Genomic DNA, 16,643 nt, shown 5'->3' with positions numbered 1-16,643 from the left:
GTATACTGTTTTTATTTTCTTTGGTTAAATACCCAGTAGTGGAACTTTTGGATCATGTGATATGTCTATTTTTAACTTTTTGAGGATCCTCCATACTATTTTCTGTAGTGGCTGCACCAATTTTACATTCCCACCAACAGTGGACCAGGGTTCCCCTTTCTCCTCATCCTTGCCAACACTTAAAATTTCTTGTCTTTTTGATACTAGCTATTCTCACTGGTGCAGGGTAAGATCTCATTGTGGTTTTGATATGCTTTTCCCTGATGGTGAATGATGTGGATCATCTTTTCATGTGTCTGTGAGCCATCTGTATGTCTTCTTTGGAAAGATGTCTATTCAGGTCTTCTGTACATTTTTTAACTGGATTGTTTGTTTATTTGGTGTTACTTATGTATTTTGGATATTACCCCCTATCAGATTTTTCATTTGCAGTAACGAGGTTGTCTTTGTTTTGTCATGGTTTCCTTTTCTGTGCAGAAGCTTTTTATTTTTGTGGGTGTGTGTTTTTAAGATTTATTTCTTTTAGTGAGAGAAAGAACACAGGAGGGAGGGCAGAGGGAAAGGAGAAACCCAAGTAGATTCCTTTAGTGCAGAGCTGGGAGCTTGGCAGGGGGCTCAATTCCATGACCTTAAGATTATGACTTGAGCCAAAACCAAGAGTTGGATGCTCAGTCGAGTACACCACCCAAGCACCCCTGTGCAAAAGCTTTTTGGTTTGATGTAGTCCTAATAGTTTGTTTTTGCTTTTGTTTCCCTTGCTTGAGAGATCCATAAATATGTTGCTAAGGCCAATGTCTAAGAGATTAATTACTACCTATGTTTTCTTTTAAGAGTTTTAAGATTACAGGTCTCATATTTAGGTCTTTAATCCATTTTATTTTTGTGTATGGTGTAAGAAAGTGGTTCAGTTTCATTCTTTTGCATGTAGCTGTCCAGTTTTCTCAACACCATTTATTTTAAAAACTGTCTTTTCCCCATTGTATATTGTCTCCTTTGTTGTAGATTAATTGGCCATAAAAGCATGAGTTTATTTCTGGGTTCTCTATTCTGTTCATTGATCTATGTGTCTATTTTTGTGCCAGTACCATAGTGTCTTGATCACTGTAGCTTTGTAATATGTCTTGAAATCTGAGATTATGATACTTCCAGCTTTGTTCTCATTTCTCAAGATTTCTTTGGCTATTTGAAGTCTTTTGTGGTTCTACACATAAATTTTAGGATTGTTTGTTCTAGTTCTGTGAAAAACGCTGTTGATATTTTGATAGGGATTGTGTTGAACCTGTAGATTGCTTTTGGTGTTAAGGACATTTTGATGATATTCTTCCAGTCCATGATTGTGGTGTATTTTTCCATTTGTTTGTGTTGCCTTCAGTTTTTTCCCCCAAGTCTTTCACCTCCTTGGTTAAATTTATTCCTGAGTATCTTATTCTTTTTGGTACAGTTGTAAATGGGCCTCCTTTCTTAATTTCTCTATTACCTTGTTATTAGTGTGTAGAAACACAACAGATTTATGTATATTTCATATACTACAATTTTACTGAATTCATTTATTCTAATTTTTGATGGAGTCTTTAGAGTTTTCTCTATATAGTGCCATGTCATCTGCATGACAGTTTTACTTTTTTCTTACCATTTTGGATGCCTTTTATTTCTTCTTGTCTGACTGCTGTGGTTAGAACTTCCAGTATTATGTTGAATAACAGTGATGAGAGTGGACATCCCTGTCTTGTTCTTGATCTTAACAGGAAAAGCTCTGGATTTCTCATGGCCATTGGCTTTTTTGTTTCAGGTTATACTCCTGGCACACCTTACAAAGTGTCCTGTTCCCCCACCAGCGGGGCAGTGCCACCATACTCCTCCTCCCCTAACCCCTACCAGACCGCTGTGTACCCTGTGCGAAGTGCCTACCCCCAGCAGAGCCCCTACGCGCAGGTAGGCCTGGGGTATGCTGTGGGTCTCTTAATGGTGCTCATGGGTATTGTGTGTATGGGAAGGATTGGTTCTCTCTGGGCTCTCTGATCCATGGGGCGTGGATCCCTGTGGCAGTTGTCTCTCCTCTTCTCCACAGCAAGGCACGTACTACACACAGCCCCTGTACGCAGCACCCCCTCACGTCATCCACCACACCACAGTGGTGCAGCCCAATGGCATGCCGGCGACAGTGTACCCTGCTCCCATCCCTCCACCTAGAGGCAACGGCGTCACCATGGGCATGGTGGCTGGGACCACTATGGCCATGTCAGCAGGTGAGTCCTTGACCCTGGGTCGCCTGTTTTATGATGGCATGAGAGCCAAGGGAAGGGAGAGCTCACTAATTCTCTGATCCTTAGTTTGATTTTTCATGGCTCGAATTGCATGGAAGGACATACGATTCAGGAAAGGAATAGCGTATGATCTTTTTTTTTTTCCCTTCCCTTCATTTCCTCCTCTTGTCCTTTCAGTTGAGAGGAGACTGAGTGTGGAGTTGAGAGTGACAAGCCAAGAACCAAGTACCCTCCCTGTAGGCACGAGTGGATAGTGATCTCTGTATTTGACGACTGAGCTGAGCCCTTGGCAGTAGGGCTGAGGAGTGGCTGGTCCCCCTGAGGAGCACACCAAACTTGAGCAGGAGGGGATTATTTTGATCTAGGTGGGCTGGCCCTTCTGGTACCTCCCTTAAGTGTGGGCTCCCTTTGCAAGGCAAGTTGTGTGAATGTTGGTGTTTACATAAATCTAAGAAAACTGGCTTTGTGTTAATATATGTAACAGCTACTTGGAGAAACCCTTTGGCATTGGTCGACTTTGTTTCCCAAGGCTTCCCTTGGTCAGAAAAATAAACCATGGAGAGATGAGTCTCCTGGGTAGGCTGAATACATCTTCTTGGAAATGTGGAGGCCCTGGGGGCTTGATGTAATGTCTAGGGACTAGGTAACCTCCACTAGGCATAGGAGGTCTTGTGGCAGGGCGGCCAGGTACAGAAGATGCACTTGCTTGCCTGTGGCTGTGGGGTTTTTTTTGTTTTTTTGTTTTTTTAAGTTCCCCTCCCTTTAAAAAAAAAAAAAAAAACAAACTTCAAAGTAGGGAGATTGTGCTAGAGAAAAAGGTATGTTAGGATACTGTGTGTTTTTCTGCCCAGATCTCCATTGTATTTGGGTTTCCCATACCTACCCGTGAAGAGACAGAAACTGCATGTTTGAGGCATGTGGAGGAGGGAGGGTTGGCAGGCTGTGGGTCGGTTGTGGGCAGGGAGATGGAAGTGAAGAGAAACAAGGTGAGGCTGTTAGGTTTGAGGTTATTCTTATCTACAAATGGGCTCAGAGAATTGCTGAGTTATGCAGTTATAGGAGAAATACATTTATCTTTGTATACTCAGAAGCTCATGTACTTTGAAATCTCCTTCCCTCCCTTCAATTTATTACCGTCTTAACCATTTTTTACTATATAGTTAAGTATATTCACATTTTTTTGTAAAACAGATCTCCAGAATTTTTTCACCTTGCAAAGCTGAAGGTCTGTGCTCATTAAATATAACAACTCACCTTATCCTATACAGGCCACACTCCGAGCCCAGCCTCTGGCCACCACCATTTACTTCCTGCCTATCAGTTTGACTACTTGACATACCTCGTGGAAGTGGAATCCTATTGGTTCTCTCTTTCTGTAACTGACTTATTTTACTTAGCACATCCTCAAGGTTCATCCATGTTATAGTATGTAACAAGTTTCCTTTTTTAAGGCTAAATAATAATTTTTTTATTTTGTCAGTGATCATCTGATTTATAAAAATCACGGAGTATTCTCATATGAAGGGGAGGCACAAAGCCTTCTACAGATATTATTATTCGAGCTTGCTTTGTACAACTTTGAGTTGTGTATGATCAGGGTTCTGATAGCACTGTAGGTCAAGATTACCCCTTTTTACTTTCAAAGCAGGCCAGCCCAGAGGCTCTTGCCAGGCAGCATGGAGCTGTTTGGTTACAGGCAGCCTGTGTGGGTGGTGCTGCCTGCCACTGACACAGCTGCTCTTTCTTCCAGGTACCCTGCTGACCGCCCACTCCCCAACTCCTGTTGCCCCCCACCCAGTCACTGTGCCCACATATCGGGCCCCAGGAACTCCCACCTACAGCTACGTGCCCCCTCAGTGGTGATCACCCTGCAAACGTAAGTGACCGGGAAGCCTGTGTCAGCTCTTGACTAAGGTGCATTTTTTCAGTACAGAATGGCACATCTACCATATTTTAAGCACTAATGAGAAAAATGCTACCTGTTAACCTAAAAGCAATGTGGTATTTAAATTTTTGTTCTTACTGACTCTACAAAGTAGAAGGAAGGAATCCATTGACTACTTGCTTTGTACCCTATAGACTTTATTATTTTCCTGTTCCATGCTCTAATCTCCCACTGCTTTCTGGAGGAAACAGGATTCTAATTGTAACTGGAAGTGTCTCTGAGGTCCATGGGAACTGGAAGCAATAGTCTTTCCTGCTACTGCCCTTTCTGGTTCTAATGGATTTTGTCTTCCTTGAGTTAATGAAACACCTCTATTTCTGGAGCAGCGGTGCCAGAGGCACTCTTTGTTGACTCCATGTCTCTCTCTTTCCCTTCCAGATTTGAGGATGGAGCTGTGCAGTCACATCATGGAGGTTCCACAGCTGGTGCTGCAGGCCTCGCGCCTCCAACCTGGACTTTCTTCTTAATGCTCTCGACACTTAGCTAAACACTACTATGGCCCGGCCCAGCAGGTCCAGTGCCATTAGTCTCCAACTAACTCTGTGGGTTGGTCTTAAAGTAAATCCTGTTTTGTGGGCTGCCTGGCAATTTTTTAGCTAACTGTAATGATAAAAAGGGGAGTATTAATCTATTCTGAATCATATCTAGTTGAATGCATGTTTAAAAAAACAAACACAAAAACAAAGCTTGCTCAATCTACCTGCAGTGACTGATGCAAAACCATCATATGCAAACCCAAAGGAATGGAAAAGCATTTTATAACATGTATCACTAATGCACTGTTGTAATGTATCCAGAGTCTTAAAGTTATAAGTGTTAAAGTGAATTTCTTCATAGAGTATCTGAAATCCCTTAGATGATTCTTCAGCCTTTGGGGTTGAGGTGGGTTGCCAGTTGATAACGTGGACTTTGACTTTTCAACATTCTGTTTTTTTCACACTGACTGCACGGAATGGGGGAGAGTATGGGAAGGGCCACCACTGCCTGGGATGCAGCCAGTTTACTGGGCATCTCTTTCTTGCTGTTTAGTCTTGCCAGGGCATTGTGGTATGGACATTCTTAAAGATGATCCTAAAAGTGTAGAGTTGTGTGGCCAGTACAGTTAGGGGCAAGAAGTGGTGTCTGTATCAGCAAAGCACTTTTCTCTGCCATCTAAGTTTTCTTTATAAGCCTCTTACAGATAAGAGGTTTTCTGTATCTTTACTGGAAAAGTCCTATGTAGAACATAAATTATTTTTCTGGGATGGAAGGTACATGAAGGAGAAACAGCCACACTTGGAGGATGTATTGGCTTCTCCTTTATTTAGCTTAGAAAACCATTCCCCCCCCACACCTCCCCTGAAATGTTTCAGTCCATTGAAAACATATGTAGGCGTTGCTGTCGTCTCGTCTCCCCCCACCAAAGAAGGGCAAAGATTTCAGCTGTTATGAAGAAAGTTGTATATTTAAGAACTATTTTAAACGGGAACAAAACTTTATTTAAAGTTGTTTCTTTTAGAGAGGCAGGCCTGTGGCTGTGTTGGGGCCCATCCACCTGATGGAGACTTGTCATCTGAAACCATTTGGAGGTGGCTCCTGGAAATGGGTCTGTGGAGGTGTGAGGGAAGGGCTGGTACCTCGTCTGTGAGCCTTGTCTGCCATGTCTTGTAGCTGAGGGCTTTTAGCATAAAGCAGGTATGGACAACATAGGGCCAGGCAGAATCAGAATATATTTGCCTGCTGGGATTTATTTGGAAAGGACTTTGTGTTTAAGGTCTGAATATTGTATATAAGAAACAAAGAGGATTTATGCTCAGCTTGTCTTGAGGGAGTGTGTGTCTGTTCAAAGAAGGGGTGGGAGGGTGAGGGTTTTGTTCCCTTTCAGCAGTCTGTCAGGTGGGGGTGTGCTCCTGTTCACCCCATCATTGTTTCAAGTGTTGTGGGCTTTGGTTGGGGAGGGGACCCTACTCTTCTGTCTCTGGCAGCTAGGTCAGGGCTCTGGCACTGGTTTGGCATTTGGCCTCATTTGTTGAGTGGGACACCTGAACTCTGAGCCTTTGGTAACCTTATTTTTTTATGGTAAGTACCCCATAATTTTCTTTTTCACATTTTATTTTATAAGAAGTTTAGGAATATTTTTGCATGGATCATTGTAAACAGAAGATTCCTTATTCCTAATGTCTATTAATGTAGTGTGCTTACTGATAAGTTCTTTAAATTGCTCATTAGCACTTAACCCACATGTGTGTTTGAGAGAGAGCAAGTGAGATTGTATATGTGTGAACCATTTATTCCAGGCACATGGTTTGTGTCCAGTTCTTCAACTCTTTGTTGGTAATTCCATCTGTATAATAGATGGTTTGTAATAAATATCTGATAGGTTCTAAGGGATCCAGGGCTGAACTGACCAAGTAACAGAAAAGTCAGTTTCCCCAGTTTAGTGTAATAGATTAGGAGAAAATACGATTTTAGTGTATGCTTTAAAAAAAGCCCTAGCACCAGAATGGGAACACACACACACACACACACACACACACAAAACTATATGTAAGGGATGGAATTATTTGAATTGAACAGAAAGAAGTTATATAGGATGCTTCATTGGGCTTGCTTAAGACATGGCACACACAGGGTGAGTGTTTTCACAAGCACTGAATTAATTGGTGTTTTTGAGAGCAAGGAGGGTGGGTTGCATTTTGCCCCCATTTACATCAGCTTCATAAACTTTCCCTTACGATTTTCTTAAATCTTTTTCCCTTTTGTGAAGGTGTGTTTGAAGACTTTATCAAATATTTTTGCATAATGGAATACATCTGGAAATCTTTTCAGTTTTGAACCTATCAGGGCATAGCTATCAAATATGATAATGAAAGGTAGATCTTGTCTAGCAGGTAAGAATTTGGACATATGAATAGTAGCAAAACTATCATAGGTTGTAATTTTAACAGCATTGAATTCCAGTAAAATTAACTAAGGAATAGATTTCTATTATAAAGTTCATAATTTGATATCTCAAGCATAATAGTGGAACATCCAGAGAAACTTAACTTTGGTCGGGGTGGGGGGGGGTGACATTCCTAATTTGAGAGTCTTTCAGCTGAATTATGGTTCTCTTAGAAGTGGAGATAGGCAAGCAAAGGACCTAATTTTTTTAAACAAGAATGGGTATTTAAAAAATTTTTTTGTTCTACAGCTTTTCTGCTAAGGTTTAGGAGGTCTGTTTTTCTGGTTATGGAGATTTTGTTTGGATCCGGGCTGGTGACTTGAGTGTTTAGTAATGAGCGATGGTCCCATTAGCTTGCTGCCTCTGAAAAGTGAGACTATCATCAGGGCCAGGTCCATTCATGTGATAGGCACAGAGGCGAGGTACTTCCAGAACCTTTTAGATCTCTTGTGTTAAATCTTTTTAGAACATTCTTGTTGGTATGGTTATTAGGCCTGCCAGTTGCTATTCTGTGAATCTGTGTCTTTTGAGTGCTATGCAAATGTAGTATTTACAGGAGATGAGAGAGGTCTTGAACCTTGGGCTGGGCACCTGGTTGGTGAACATCTTGCCCTTCCCATGCTGGGCATATAGTGCCTTGCTCCATCTGGTGGCACCATCACTTCTATAATGAGAGGAAGTACATTTTAAGGCACTTTGGATATGCTGATATCTGGCCCAGGGGTTGCTATGAGTGTGCCTGCCAGTTGGGTAGTAAAAAGTGGCAAACACCAGCCACATCTATATTGGGGCCTACTTCAAAATGGAAATCCAGACTTCTTCACCTGTTCTTGTAAACATTTGGAAACAATATTTCTCTGACTAATTGGGCCACCTTCTCCCCATCTGGCGGCTAATGGCTGGATATCCCAGTCATTGCCAACCTGAGTATTGCCCAGACAGGACAGGATGCCTGTCTGACCCCTCAGCAGGCTCGCAGTTTTAAGGGTGAATGGCTTGAGGGTGGGGGGCAGCTTCTGGTTCTTCTCTGGTGCTTTCTAAGGATGGGTGGGGATATCTGTAGAGGAGTGTGGTTGGCTCAGGGGAAGAGCAGACTGCTTAGCTCTCTTCTCTCTAGCATGTCTCAAATGTTTGTGTGTGTTTTTTTCCCTGAGCTGCTTATTATTCAGCCTGAGCTTTCCTGAAGGTCCTTCAGACTTTTTTTGAACAGACTTGCAGATGACCTGCTACACAGGAGGGTCTGATCTTTTTGGGTAGAAAGTTGCAAAGTTGATCTTAACATGTTTCAGAGGATTTGTCCCCCCTCCTCAACCCCTATTCATTTGAAGAACAGAAAATCCTAGGGGTAACCTTATTTGAATCCCAAAGACTAAAGTCTGCTCACTTGGGACAGGGAGACAGAAGAGAGGCAGGCGTCTGTTCAGGGAACCTGCGGTGGTCTTCAGGAGCTCCCAGGGCTGGTGTTTTGGAGGTGAGCCTTGTCAGTATCCCCCTGGGTCTTTATGTAGACTAGTGGTCAGTAAAATAGTTGGGCTCTGCTTTGCTCCTGGCAGGGTTGCTGTGATGGAGGAGAGCCCCCAAGGAGCCACATGGATTCAGACTGACTAGGAAATGGTTCCTTTTTTTTTTTTTTTTTTTTTAATTTTTAAATATTGGGTTTTTTTTAGACCGTTCTCTTGGTACTTTTTTTAAGCTTAAGTCAGCATTGTCTTCCAGTGTTAAAGGCATCCCTCACCTCTGCATTGAACTTACGGTGTCAATCAATATAAAGGAATGGAACATCCATCTTGAGCCAGTTCCATTATGTGTAAATTCATACTATTTTAATTTTTTATGCAATCTGATGAGTAGATGAGCTCAGATTTAAAATTCTTAAAAGCACGTTTATTGTAACAAGAATTGTTATGTATTAATACTGCAGTTTTCAATAAAGATTGACTTGTGTTGCATATTGCGGTTTTTAAATTTTTTTCCCCTGTAGGTTTTATTTTGAAGTGGCATGGCCTTGCTGGGAGGTGATGTAGCTTCTTTCAAGTTAGGAAATCCAGGGTTTGGGGGCAGAGGGCCTTGTGGTGCTCAGCCTCAGGGACCTTGTGTTGGGTGTAAGGGTGTGTGGAGGCAACAGGTTGTGGGGACTGTCTCCCCAAGAGGAAGGGAAGGAAAGCTGGCCCTCTTCCTCTTCTGGTCCTCTGGCCTGGGTCCTCCTGGGAGGACACATTCTCCATTTCACTGAGGATGCTAGGACCCAGAAAGACTGTAGACTGCCTGACCCTCAAATTCACATTTGCTAAACTTCAGCTAAACATTGACTCTGGGAGCAGTGAAGGAGGCAGTGGGCTTCTAGGCCTGAGTGGGTTGCAGGCGCTGAGCCAGGACAGCTCCCAGGCCATACACTGTTTTCCCAGCTCCTTCTGAGTCTCTGAAGTACTTCTCCCATCACCTCTGCTTCTTTCCACCAAAGCTCTGAGGGCATGGTCTGCAAATAAATGAGCTCCCACAGCACTGAGTGATGCTGTATCATCCTTTCTGTTGAAGGAAATGCCCAGGGCAGAGATAGGTAAGAGGTACAGGAAGGACAGGGAATGCAAAGGAGAAAATACACAGACAAAAATGGAAAAACAAGGGCTGGCAGCCAGGTAATTTTTCATAAGTTTTTTATGAAATTAAATGTGGTTTCTGGCTTGGAGAAGGTATAGTGCAAGAGTTGACTGTACATGCTTCTGAATCCCCGTGGGCAAGAGACAGCTCAGGTTCTGGTTGTACTATGGGTAACCCTTCTCATTGGGATGTGGGCTTCTCTTTAACTCACATGACCACCGGCCTCTGGGTTGGTGGGTCAATCCTGGGTGCTGGGCCACAGAATTCAGTCCTTATGGCTTCTCACACTCACTTAGGGTAAGGCAATCTTTCTGTGTCACTAATAACAATTCTTTTCCCCATTGTTAGAAAAACCACACAATCCAAACCAAAAAAAAAAGGACCAGGTTCTGGAGTCAACCCACAGCTATATGTGGACTGGTCACGAACCCTGACAGATGTATGCAGTGACTATGGTTTTGTTTTCTCTCCACTATAAACAAACACATCACGAGGAGGGTGTCCAGCAGCCAGGGGTGTCTAGAGGGGCTGGGAGGCAGAAATGAGTAGGCTCTGGGCTGGACATTTTTGTGCACAGAATTCTACTTCCCACCCTCCAGTGATGCAAGTTGCCTGGCACCAGCAGCTGGGGGACTGGGGGCCTGAGGGGCATTTGGAGGGCAGAGGTGTACAGAGCCCAATTTTGCAGAGGCTAAAGGCAGATGGTTTCCTGCCCAGAGAAAAGAGGAGGAGGGATGATTAAATGTCCAGAGAAGAGGGTTCAGAGCGGCCAGTCTTCTCACACACATTGCCCTGGCCGGGGGCTCTGCACTGTGCCTCCCAGGAGGCCCCATAGAAGTCCAGGGGGCAGTGGGAGGCTCACTGCTGTGGGCCCCTGCCCCTCCAGCTGGTGTCTTCTGTGCACCAGTAGTAGGGAAGAACCCACAAATGGGGGGCCAAGCAGCTCTCTCACTCAGTCTGTAGCTTCCAGTGTGCGTGAGGCAGAGGAGGCCACATGCGCTGGGCCTCAGGGGAAAAGGCTGGAGGCCCACTGCCGGGCCAGGTCCCAAGAGTGCTGCCAGATGGGAAGCTGGCTCACTTGCGGAAGGGTGCCAGCCGGCTGATGCTGTGCCAGAAAGTAGAAGGCTTCCGCTTGGGTTCTGCCAGTACTAAGACCTGTTGCTGGGGCAGGCTGGTGGGTAGTGCCGGGTGCTTCTGGCGTGTCAGGTAGTAGGGCCGGCTGAGGGCTAGGCAGAAGAAAGGGATCTTACGTAGGTGCCTAGGGAGCCGGGTGGCACAGGGCAGAGCAGCAGCCTTTGCTTGGTAGGGGAGTGGGATAAGGTCTGTCCCACAGGAGGGAACTTCCTATAAGGGCAACCACCTCCAGTGGCCTGGGCCACCCTCTGGCCTGCAGAGCAGATGGACAAGGGACCAGGGACAGTGTGGGTCCTGGAGCTACTCCGTAGCATAGGCCCCAGGCCAGGCATTTCACATCTCTGAAGAAATGGGGCTATGAGCTCCTTGGCAGGGGGTTATATGGAGGCATGCCAGAAATAGTGCTGCATGGGGAGCTGTGATATCACTAATAGTACTGCTTTGGGAGACCCACGGGAATCGAGAGCAAAATCAACTGCTCAGACTAAAGCTTTGTCACTGGTGGCCTCACCAATCCGGGAATAAATACCTACAGTGGGCAGTGGGCAGTAGATGGGCCCCAGGTGCTAGCTGGCTTTGCTCTGGGGGTCAGAGAAGAGTTTGATCATGGCTAGGGCTAGGCTGTTGTTAGAAGAGATAGGGTACCATCCACTTACCTTTGGGCTTCCCAGTGGCCTGCTGCTTGCTGGCATTCAGCATGGCTTGCTTTCTCTGCAGCTCGGTGATAGAGAAGCCTGAGAGGAAGAGCCACAAAAAGACCTCCACTTACTCTGAGGACTTGGCTGCCTTTCTACCTCCTCCCTCCTCCCCATCCAGTGTTCCTCTTGGCCAGTGCCTCCTGGTATCTGTGTGATCCTCTGGGTACTCTGCACCTCCCATAGGGCCTGGGGTCTCAACATGCTGCAGAAGCTCAGCATTTTGCTCAGACAGCCTGCCTTGGCCAACAAGGCAGAGAACATTACATGCTCAAGGGCCCTCCCCACATGGCTTTCCATGCTCCATCTCTCACCTTGACCCAATCCTTGATGTATCAAGCATCTAGTGTCCATCCTTTCCACTATGGTAGAGACTCCTTTCCCAGACCAAGAGCAGCCAATCTGGTCACTCTGAACATGATGCCCAGGGACCCATCAAGAAGAGAGAAATGCAGTGGGAGGTGCCTTGCTTATGTTGGAGTGGAGGAGGCTTCTCAAAGCCAGTTCCCAAATCCTACTTGAATGGTTTGTGCTAGAAAAGGGCTTCGCTAGGTCTCTGCAGCTGAGCAGAGGGCCCCCACTTTATGGAGTGTGCATGCATATGTGTATATATGTGTGTTCTGGAAGCAAAGCCTAACAGACCAGGGGGCCCATGCCCCAGGGCTGAAACAAAGAGATGTCCTGGAACCTTGCTAAACCCTGAGGCCCTTGGGCTGTGGGACACACTGTTTCAAGGCTCTCCTGACCTCACATTCAGGAGTCAGGAGGGCCGGGTGGGCTCTCACAGTGGAGCAAGGCTGAGTAGGGTCTCGCACCTGTCTCCTGGTCCAGCTGCACTTGTTCCCTCTCCCTGGCGAAGGCCTTGAGCCAGCGCTGTTTCTGCTCAGGCTTCCTGGCACACAGCAGGTGACTCTCTCCTGTGGTGCCGCAGAGCAGCCGGAAAGCATTCTTGACACTCACGTGGAGGTCTCTGTCTTTCCCATCTTCCAGATCCACCACCTCCAGGCCATCCATGTCCACTCGGCCCTTATAGTACAGCACATCCCGGCGGAGAAGGTCCTGCCAGAGACTCCGTGAGCTCCTGACCTATCCTGCTTGTTGGGTCCCTCCCAGGCCTCTGAACCACTCTCCTCACCTCGCACCCTGCAATTGGGAGGGCCAGTGGGCAGCACACCCACTTTCCCAGCAGATGGTGAGCTCATGAGGGCAGAGTGAGTGTGATTTGGCCCACAACTCTGCTGAACCTATAATGGAGGAGCCTCGTTCCTTTGATGAACATTTACTGACTGGCCTAGAGGGTCTTTGAGGTATTCACAGTCTCATGGGGAGGGCCCATGTTGCATGATAAGAAGAGTACCAGGCTTACCAGGCTGGGCCCAGGGCCAGTGCCAGGCAGGTTACATGCCCAGGGCCCCTTGGGCCATGTGTTGAGAGAAGTAGAAGCTAATAGTAAAGCAGCAAAAGCAGAGGACTCCAGGGCTCAAGGGGAGCTGAGTTTTGCAGGGACAGGAGAGGTGGCTTTAGAAGCAAGTAGGGGCTAGATCAGGAAGGAGGGTATTCTCAACAGCACTGGGCCCTGGCCAGATTATAAGGGCCATCCCATGGTCCGTGGGCTACTTGGCTCCCTCTGCAGTCACCCTCATCTTGCCCCTACAGACCTGACCAGGGAAGAGCCTGCTCTACTAAAGGTGGGAAAGGAACCACCACTGTGTGGCTCCTTTTTTTTGGCAGTTACTCCCAGCCCTCAGCTTCACCCCTTCCATCCTGCTCTAAATGGCTCATCCCAGCAAGGCAGAGCAACTCTGGTACCTTCTTGCAGTAGATGAGCTGGTGGTCAAAGAGAAAAAACATCCTCTGCTGGCTCTTGGCTTGTGGCTGTGTAACACGAGTCAGCTCCCCCGAGTAGATGAGTTCTGAGCTCCTGACCAGGAGATCTTCCCCCTGGGAGACCCCAAGGAGAGCTGTGAGCTGAATGTACTCAACGCTGGAAGCCCCCTCCACTGGGTCCTGCCGCCTGCCTCCATCAAGAGTTGGGTAGGCTCCCCACTGGCCTGGCCTGCCTGTGGCCTCCACTGGCAAGTAGTAAGCAGCAGACCACCGAGGGAGGGGTTGCTCTTGAAGCCCAAGGAAGTGGTGGGGTTACTGGGGGTGGTGAGAAGGTCATTTGACCTATAAGTTGCTATCTCAGCAAAATGGGGCCCTGTGACAGCCAGTGGCATGTGTACTTGAAATGTGGCTAATCCCTGCTGAGATTATCATATTAGTAAAAGAATACCAATTTTGAAGACTATATAAAGAATGTGAAATATTTCACGAACGATTTTTTGTTGAGTACACTCTGAAATGATACTTTGGATATATTGAATTAAAACATTAAAAAATTTTAAAACATTAAAATTAATTTCACCCGCTTTCTTTCTGTTTTGAGATGGCTATTAGAACATATACAATTACCTATGTGGCTCCCATGATATTTTCATCAGATATGAAAGTGCTGTTCTCGAGAATAACTAGACCTAGCTAGAAGTCATCCATGAGCCTTGTCTCTTAGGGGCTAAGGAAGTTTTCCCAGCTAACTGTAGTTAGTACCTGAAGCCCCACGATCAGACTTCAAACTTTCAGGTTAAGCCCTTCCCCCTTCCGGTTCCTCCTGGGGAATACAAACCACATCCAGGAGTTCTTCACAGCCACTGAGTTTGAGCTAAGTGAATTTGTAGTGGTCTTTAGCCAGGGCTGGGGCTCAGAACCATTCACCAGGAAAATTAAAAACCCGGAACAAAACAAAGACCATATTGCTCTGCCCTACCACCAGAGATTCTAATTCCCTATTTCTAGGGTGGGGTCCAGGATCCAGTATTTTCATCACATTTTATGGCTGGTGAGTGGAGGTGAGAGAACAGGATAGGAAGACCTTTGGAGGACAGGAATGTTCCCATTAGGTCAAGCACACTGGGTGCTTTAGGAGACAAGACTGGCAGATATAAGGGGTATGTGCAAGCCAGAATGGAACCAGGAGGCTCTGACCCATGCTTTTGGTCATACTATGGCAGGTCTGAACCCTTCTGTGGGGAGTCCCAGGAGCTAACTAAAACTTGGGGTCTGCCTGTCCCGCTGGGCTGGCTGGCCCCACTAGGAGCAACAACTATTTCACACATTTGCTCCTCTCTTGACCCTGAAAGGGCCCATCAGGCCTGTAGCTCAGTGCTCAGGTGGGTTGGATGGGGCAGAGGACCAGCTTTCCTGCCACTAGTTCCTATTTGCCAGCTCCCAAGAGCATGGCTTCCTGCTTAGGCTCCTTCCTAGATTTTTTTAGGGGCAGAGCCAGGGGCCATGCCCCATGGTATTTTCTGAGATGTGGGGCCTTCACCTCCCAGTCCTCTATGGAGCTCTGCCACTGAGCAATCTTGTCGATGTTTTCAAGCCTCCGTTTCCGTTCATTAATGAGCTGGGCCACATTCTTCATGGCATGTAAGGCTGCTTCCACATCCTTGAAATCCCTGGGGCGGAGCAAGATGGGAGAAGGCTGCACTACAGAGAGCAGAGAGCCCCCCCCCCCCCCCCCCCCGGAGCTGCTTCCCTCTGGGGCTCTGTCCATGCACACCTGTCTGGACACAGAACTAAATACCCCACCTCTGTCCTCTTCCCTCATTACAACAGCGCATGACAGTGGGGGCTGTTTTACTGTGTGCCGCTGGCCAGTGCCTGTAGCAGTACCCCCACATTACCTGCACTCAACACACTGGCTGACCTAGGGTATGAAGAGCCTCAGGCGGGTCTCCCACCCCAGCGGCCTCCTACCTGTGCTGGGGGGGCGTGTACTTGAGTAGCTCGGCCAGCTGCAGAGGGTACTTGCAGATCTTCTGCACTGGTGTTAGCAAGAAGCCGTCCAGTGAGATGTCTATCATCTTCTGCAGCAGCCGGCAGGCCTCAAAGAAGTATACGTACTTGCTGAGCTTGGTGAGCCGGGACAGCTCCACACAGGCATTGGGGTGGTTGTTGCAGTACTCAGAGTAGATCTGGAAATCCGCTTGCTGGGGGCACACAGAGGTTAGGATGGTGACCTCCTGCTCTTTTGGGCCACCCAAGCAACCCAGCCACAGTGTTGAGAGGAAGCAGGAGCCTCTGCATTTCCTTCAGGAGCTGGGCTGAGAGGGCCCTGGCTCTGCCTACCTACTTCACTGGGCACACACTATATGGAATTAGGCACAGGGATGTGAGTGTTCTGGAAACTCGGGCTTGTGTGTGCCCTGTCACCACCTAGCTTTCTCAGCTGGGCCTTCAGCAGATATTTTGACTATATGTCTGGTTTTTTTATGAAATCAATGATGTTAATAAAGCAGCATTATCAAAGCCAAAAACCAGAGAAAGAGAAGGGAGAGAAAAAAGAGAGGAAAAGGAGAGAGAGAGGAGGAGAGAGGGAGAGAGAGCAAGAGGAGAGACGGAGAGGAGAGAGAGAGGAGAGGAGACGGGGGGGGGGGGGCGGGTAGGGAGAGAGAGAGGAGAGAAGAAACAGAGGGAGAGAGAGAGAAGAGAAAGAGATTAAGAGAGGTTAAATGGATGCCAGGGTCTATGGCTATGCCCCTGTAGTGTTTTCATCCTCAGCCTAGTGTCTGGCTTCTCCTTCACAAAGCTCTGATTTCATACCTGAATGGCTGCTCTGCTACTTTATTCAACACAACATGACAGGTGTGTCTACATTGTGTGTGTATCCTGCATGAGACTCACAGTGCCTCCCCCCACCCCTTTTTTAAAAATTCCATCTACCTGGAGCCAGAGGAAGGCCAGGTATTCCCTTTAGTGACTAGGACTTCATGGACTTAGGTGGGAAAGGATGGTGACAGCAGTGTGGCTCACTGGTGGCTTGCTGTGACAGTCACACTAGGTAATATGGATAAAGTGCCTGCCCCTCCCTCCACCACAGTTCTGTCTGCTGAGTAATTCGGTGCAAATCTCACACTCATTCAGGTGCTCTTATCCTCCGTTGGCTCCTGCTCAGGGAGTCTAAGGTCTCCCTGTCCAGTTCTCCTCCTGCCACTGGAGTGAGGTGCCAGGGCCTTTCCAACAGCAGAAAGGAACCCACACTG

General features: G+C 46.9%; 2 protein-coding genes across 7 annotated transcripts in view; one reads left to right on the top strand and one right to left on the bottom strand.

The window, feature by feature from the left end:
- FAM168B (family with sequence similarity 168 member B) overlaps positions 1-9,081 on the top strand; it is a 50,761-nt gene extending 41,680 nt beyond the window's left edge. Inside the window, exons 4-8 of one of the 2 annotated variants that reach the window (XR_005374003.1) lie at positions 1,790-1,932; positions 2,069-2,246; positions 4,015-4,140; positions 4,588-5,365; positions 5,397-9,081. Coding sequence is in view for 1 of the 2 variants with exons in the window: in XM_038564802.1 (XP_038420730.1) it covers positions 1,790-1,932; positions 2,069-2,246; positions 4,015-4,127 (434 nt within the window). In the remaining variant the exon portion in view is untranslated. Of the gene's footprint in view, positions 1-1,789; positions 1,933-2,068; positions 2,247-4,014; positions 4,141-4,587 lie in introns of both variants that reach the window. The other variant, XM_038564802.1, reaches the window with a different exon arrangement.
- A 688-nt stretch (positions 9,082-9,769) lies between these two features.
- ARHGEF4 (Rho guanine nucleotide exchange factor 4) overlaps positions 9,770-16,643 on the bottom strand; it is an 87,051-nt gene continuing 80,177 nt past the window's right edge. For all 5 annotated transcript variants that reach the window (XM_038564797.1, XM_038564798.1, XM_038564799.1 and 2 more), the window contains 6 exons: positions 15,358-15,590; positions 14,927-15,056; positions 13,369-13,500; positions 12,375-12,618; positions 11,521-11,598; positions 9,770-10,956 (listed from right to left, as the gene is read on the bottom strand). In XM_038564797.1, the coding sequence (XP_038420725.1) occupies positions 10,805-10,956; positions 11,521-11,598; positions 12,375-12,618; positions 13,369-13,500; positions 14,927-15,056; positions 15,358-15,590 (969 nt within the window). In that variant the 3' untranslated portion in view covers positions 9,770-10,804. The remainder of the gene's footprint in view (positions 10,957-11,520; positions 11,599-12,374; positions 12,619-13,368; positions 13,501-14,926; positions 15,057-15,357; positions 15,591-16,643) is intronic.

This window comes from Canis lupus, chromosome 19 (assembly GCF_011100685.1).
Source record: "Canis lupus familiaris isolate Mischka breed German Shepherd chromosome 19, alternate assembly UU_Cfam_GSD_1.0, whole genome shotgun sequence".
Classification (NCBI taxonomy): Eukaryota; Metazoa; Chordata; class Mammalia; order Carnivora; family Canidae; genus Canis; species Canis lupus.
This window is presented reverse-complemented; position numbering and strand designations above follow the sequence as displayed.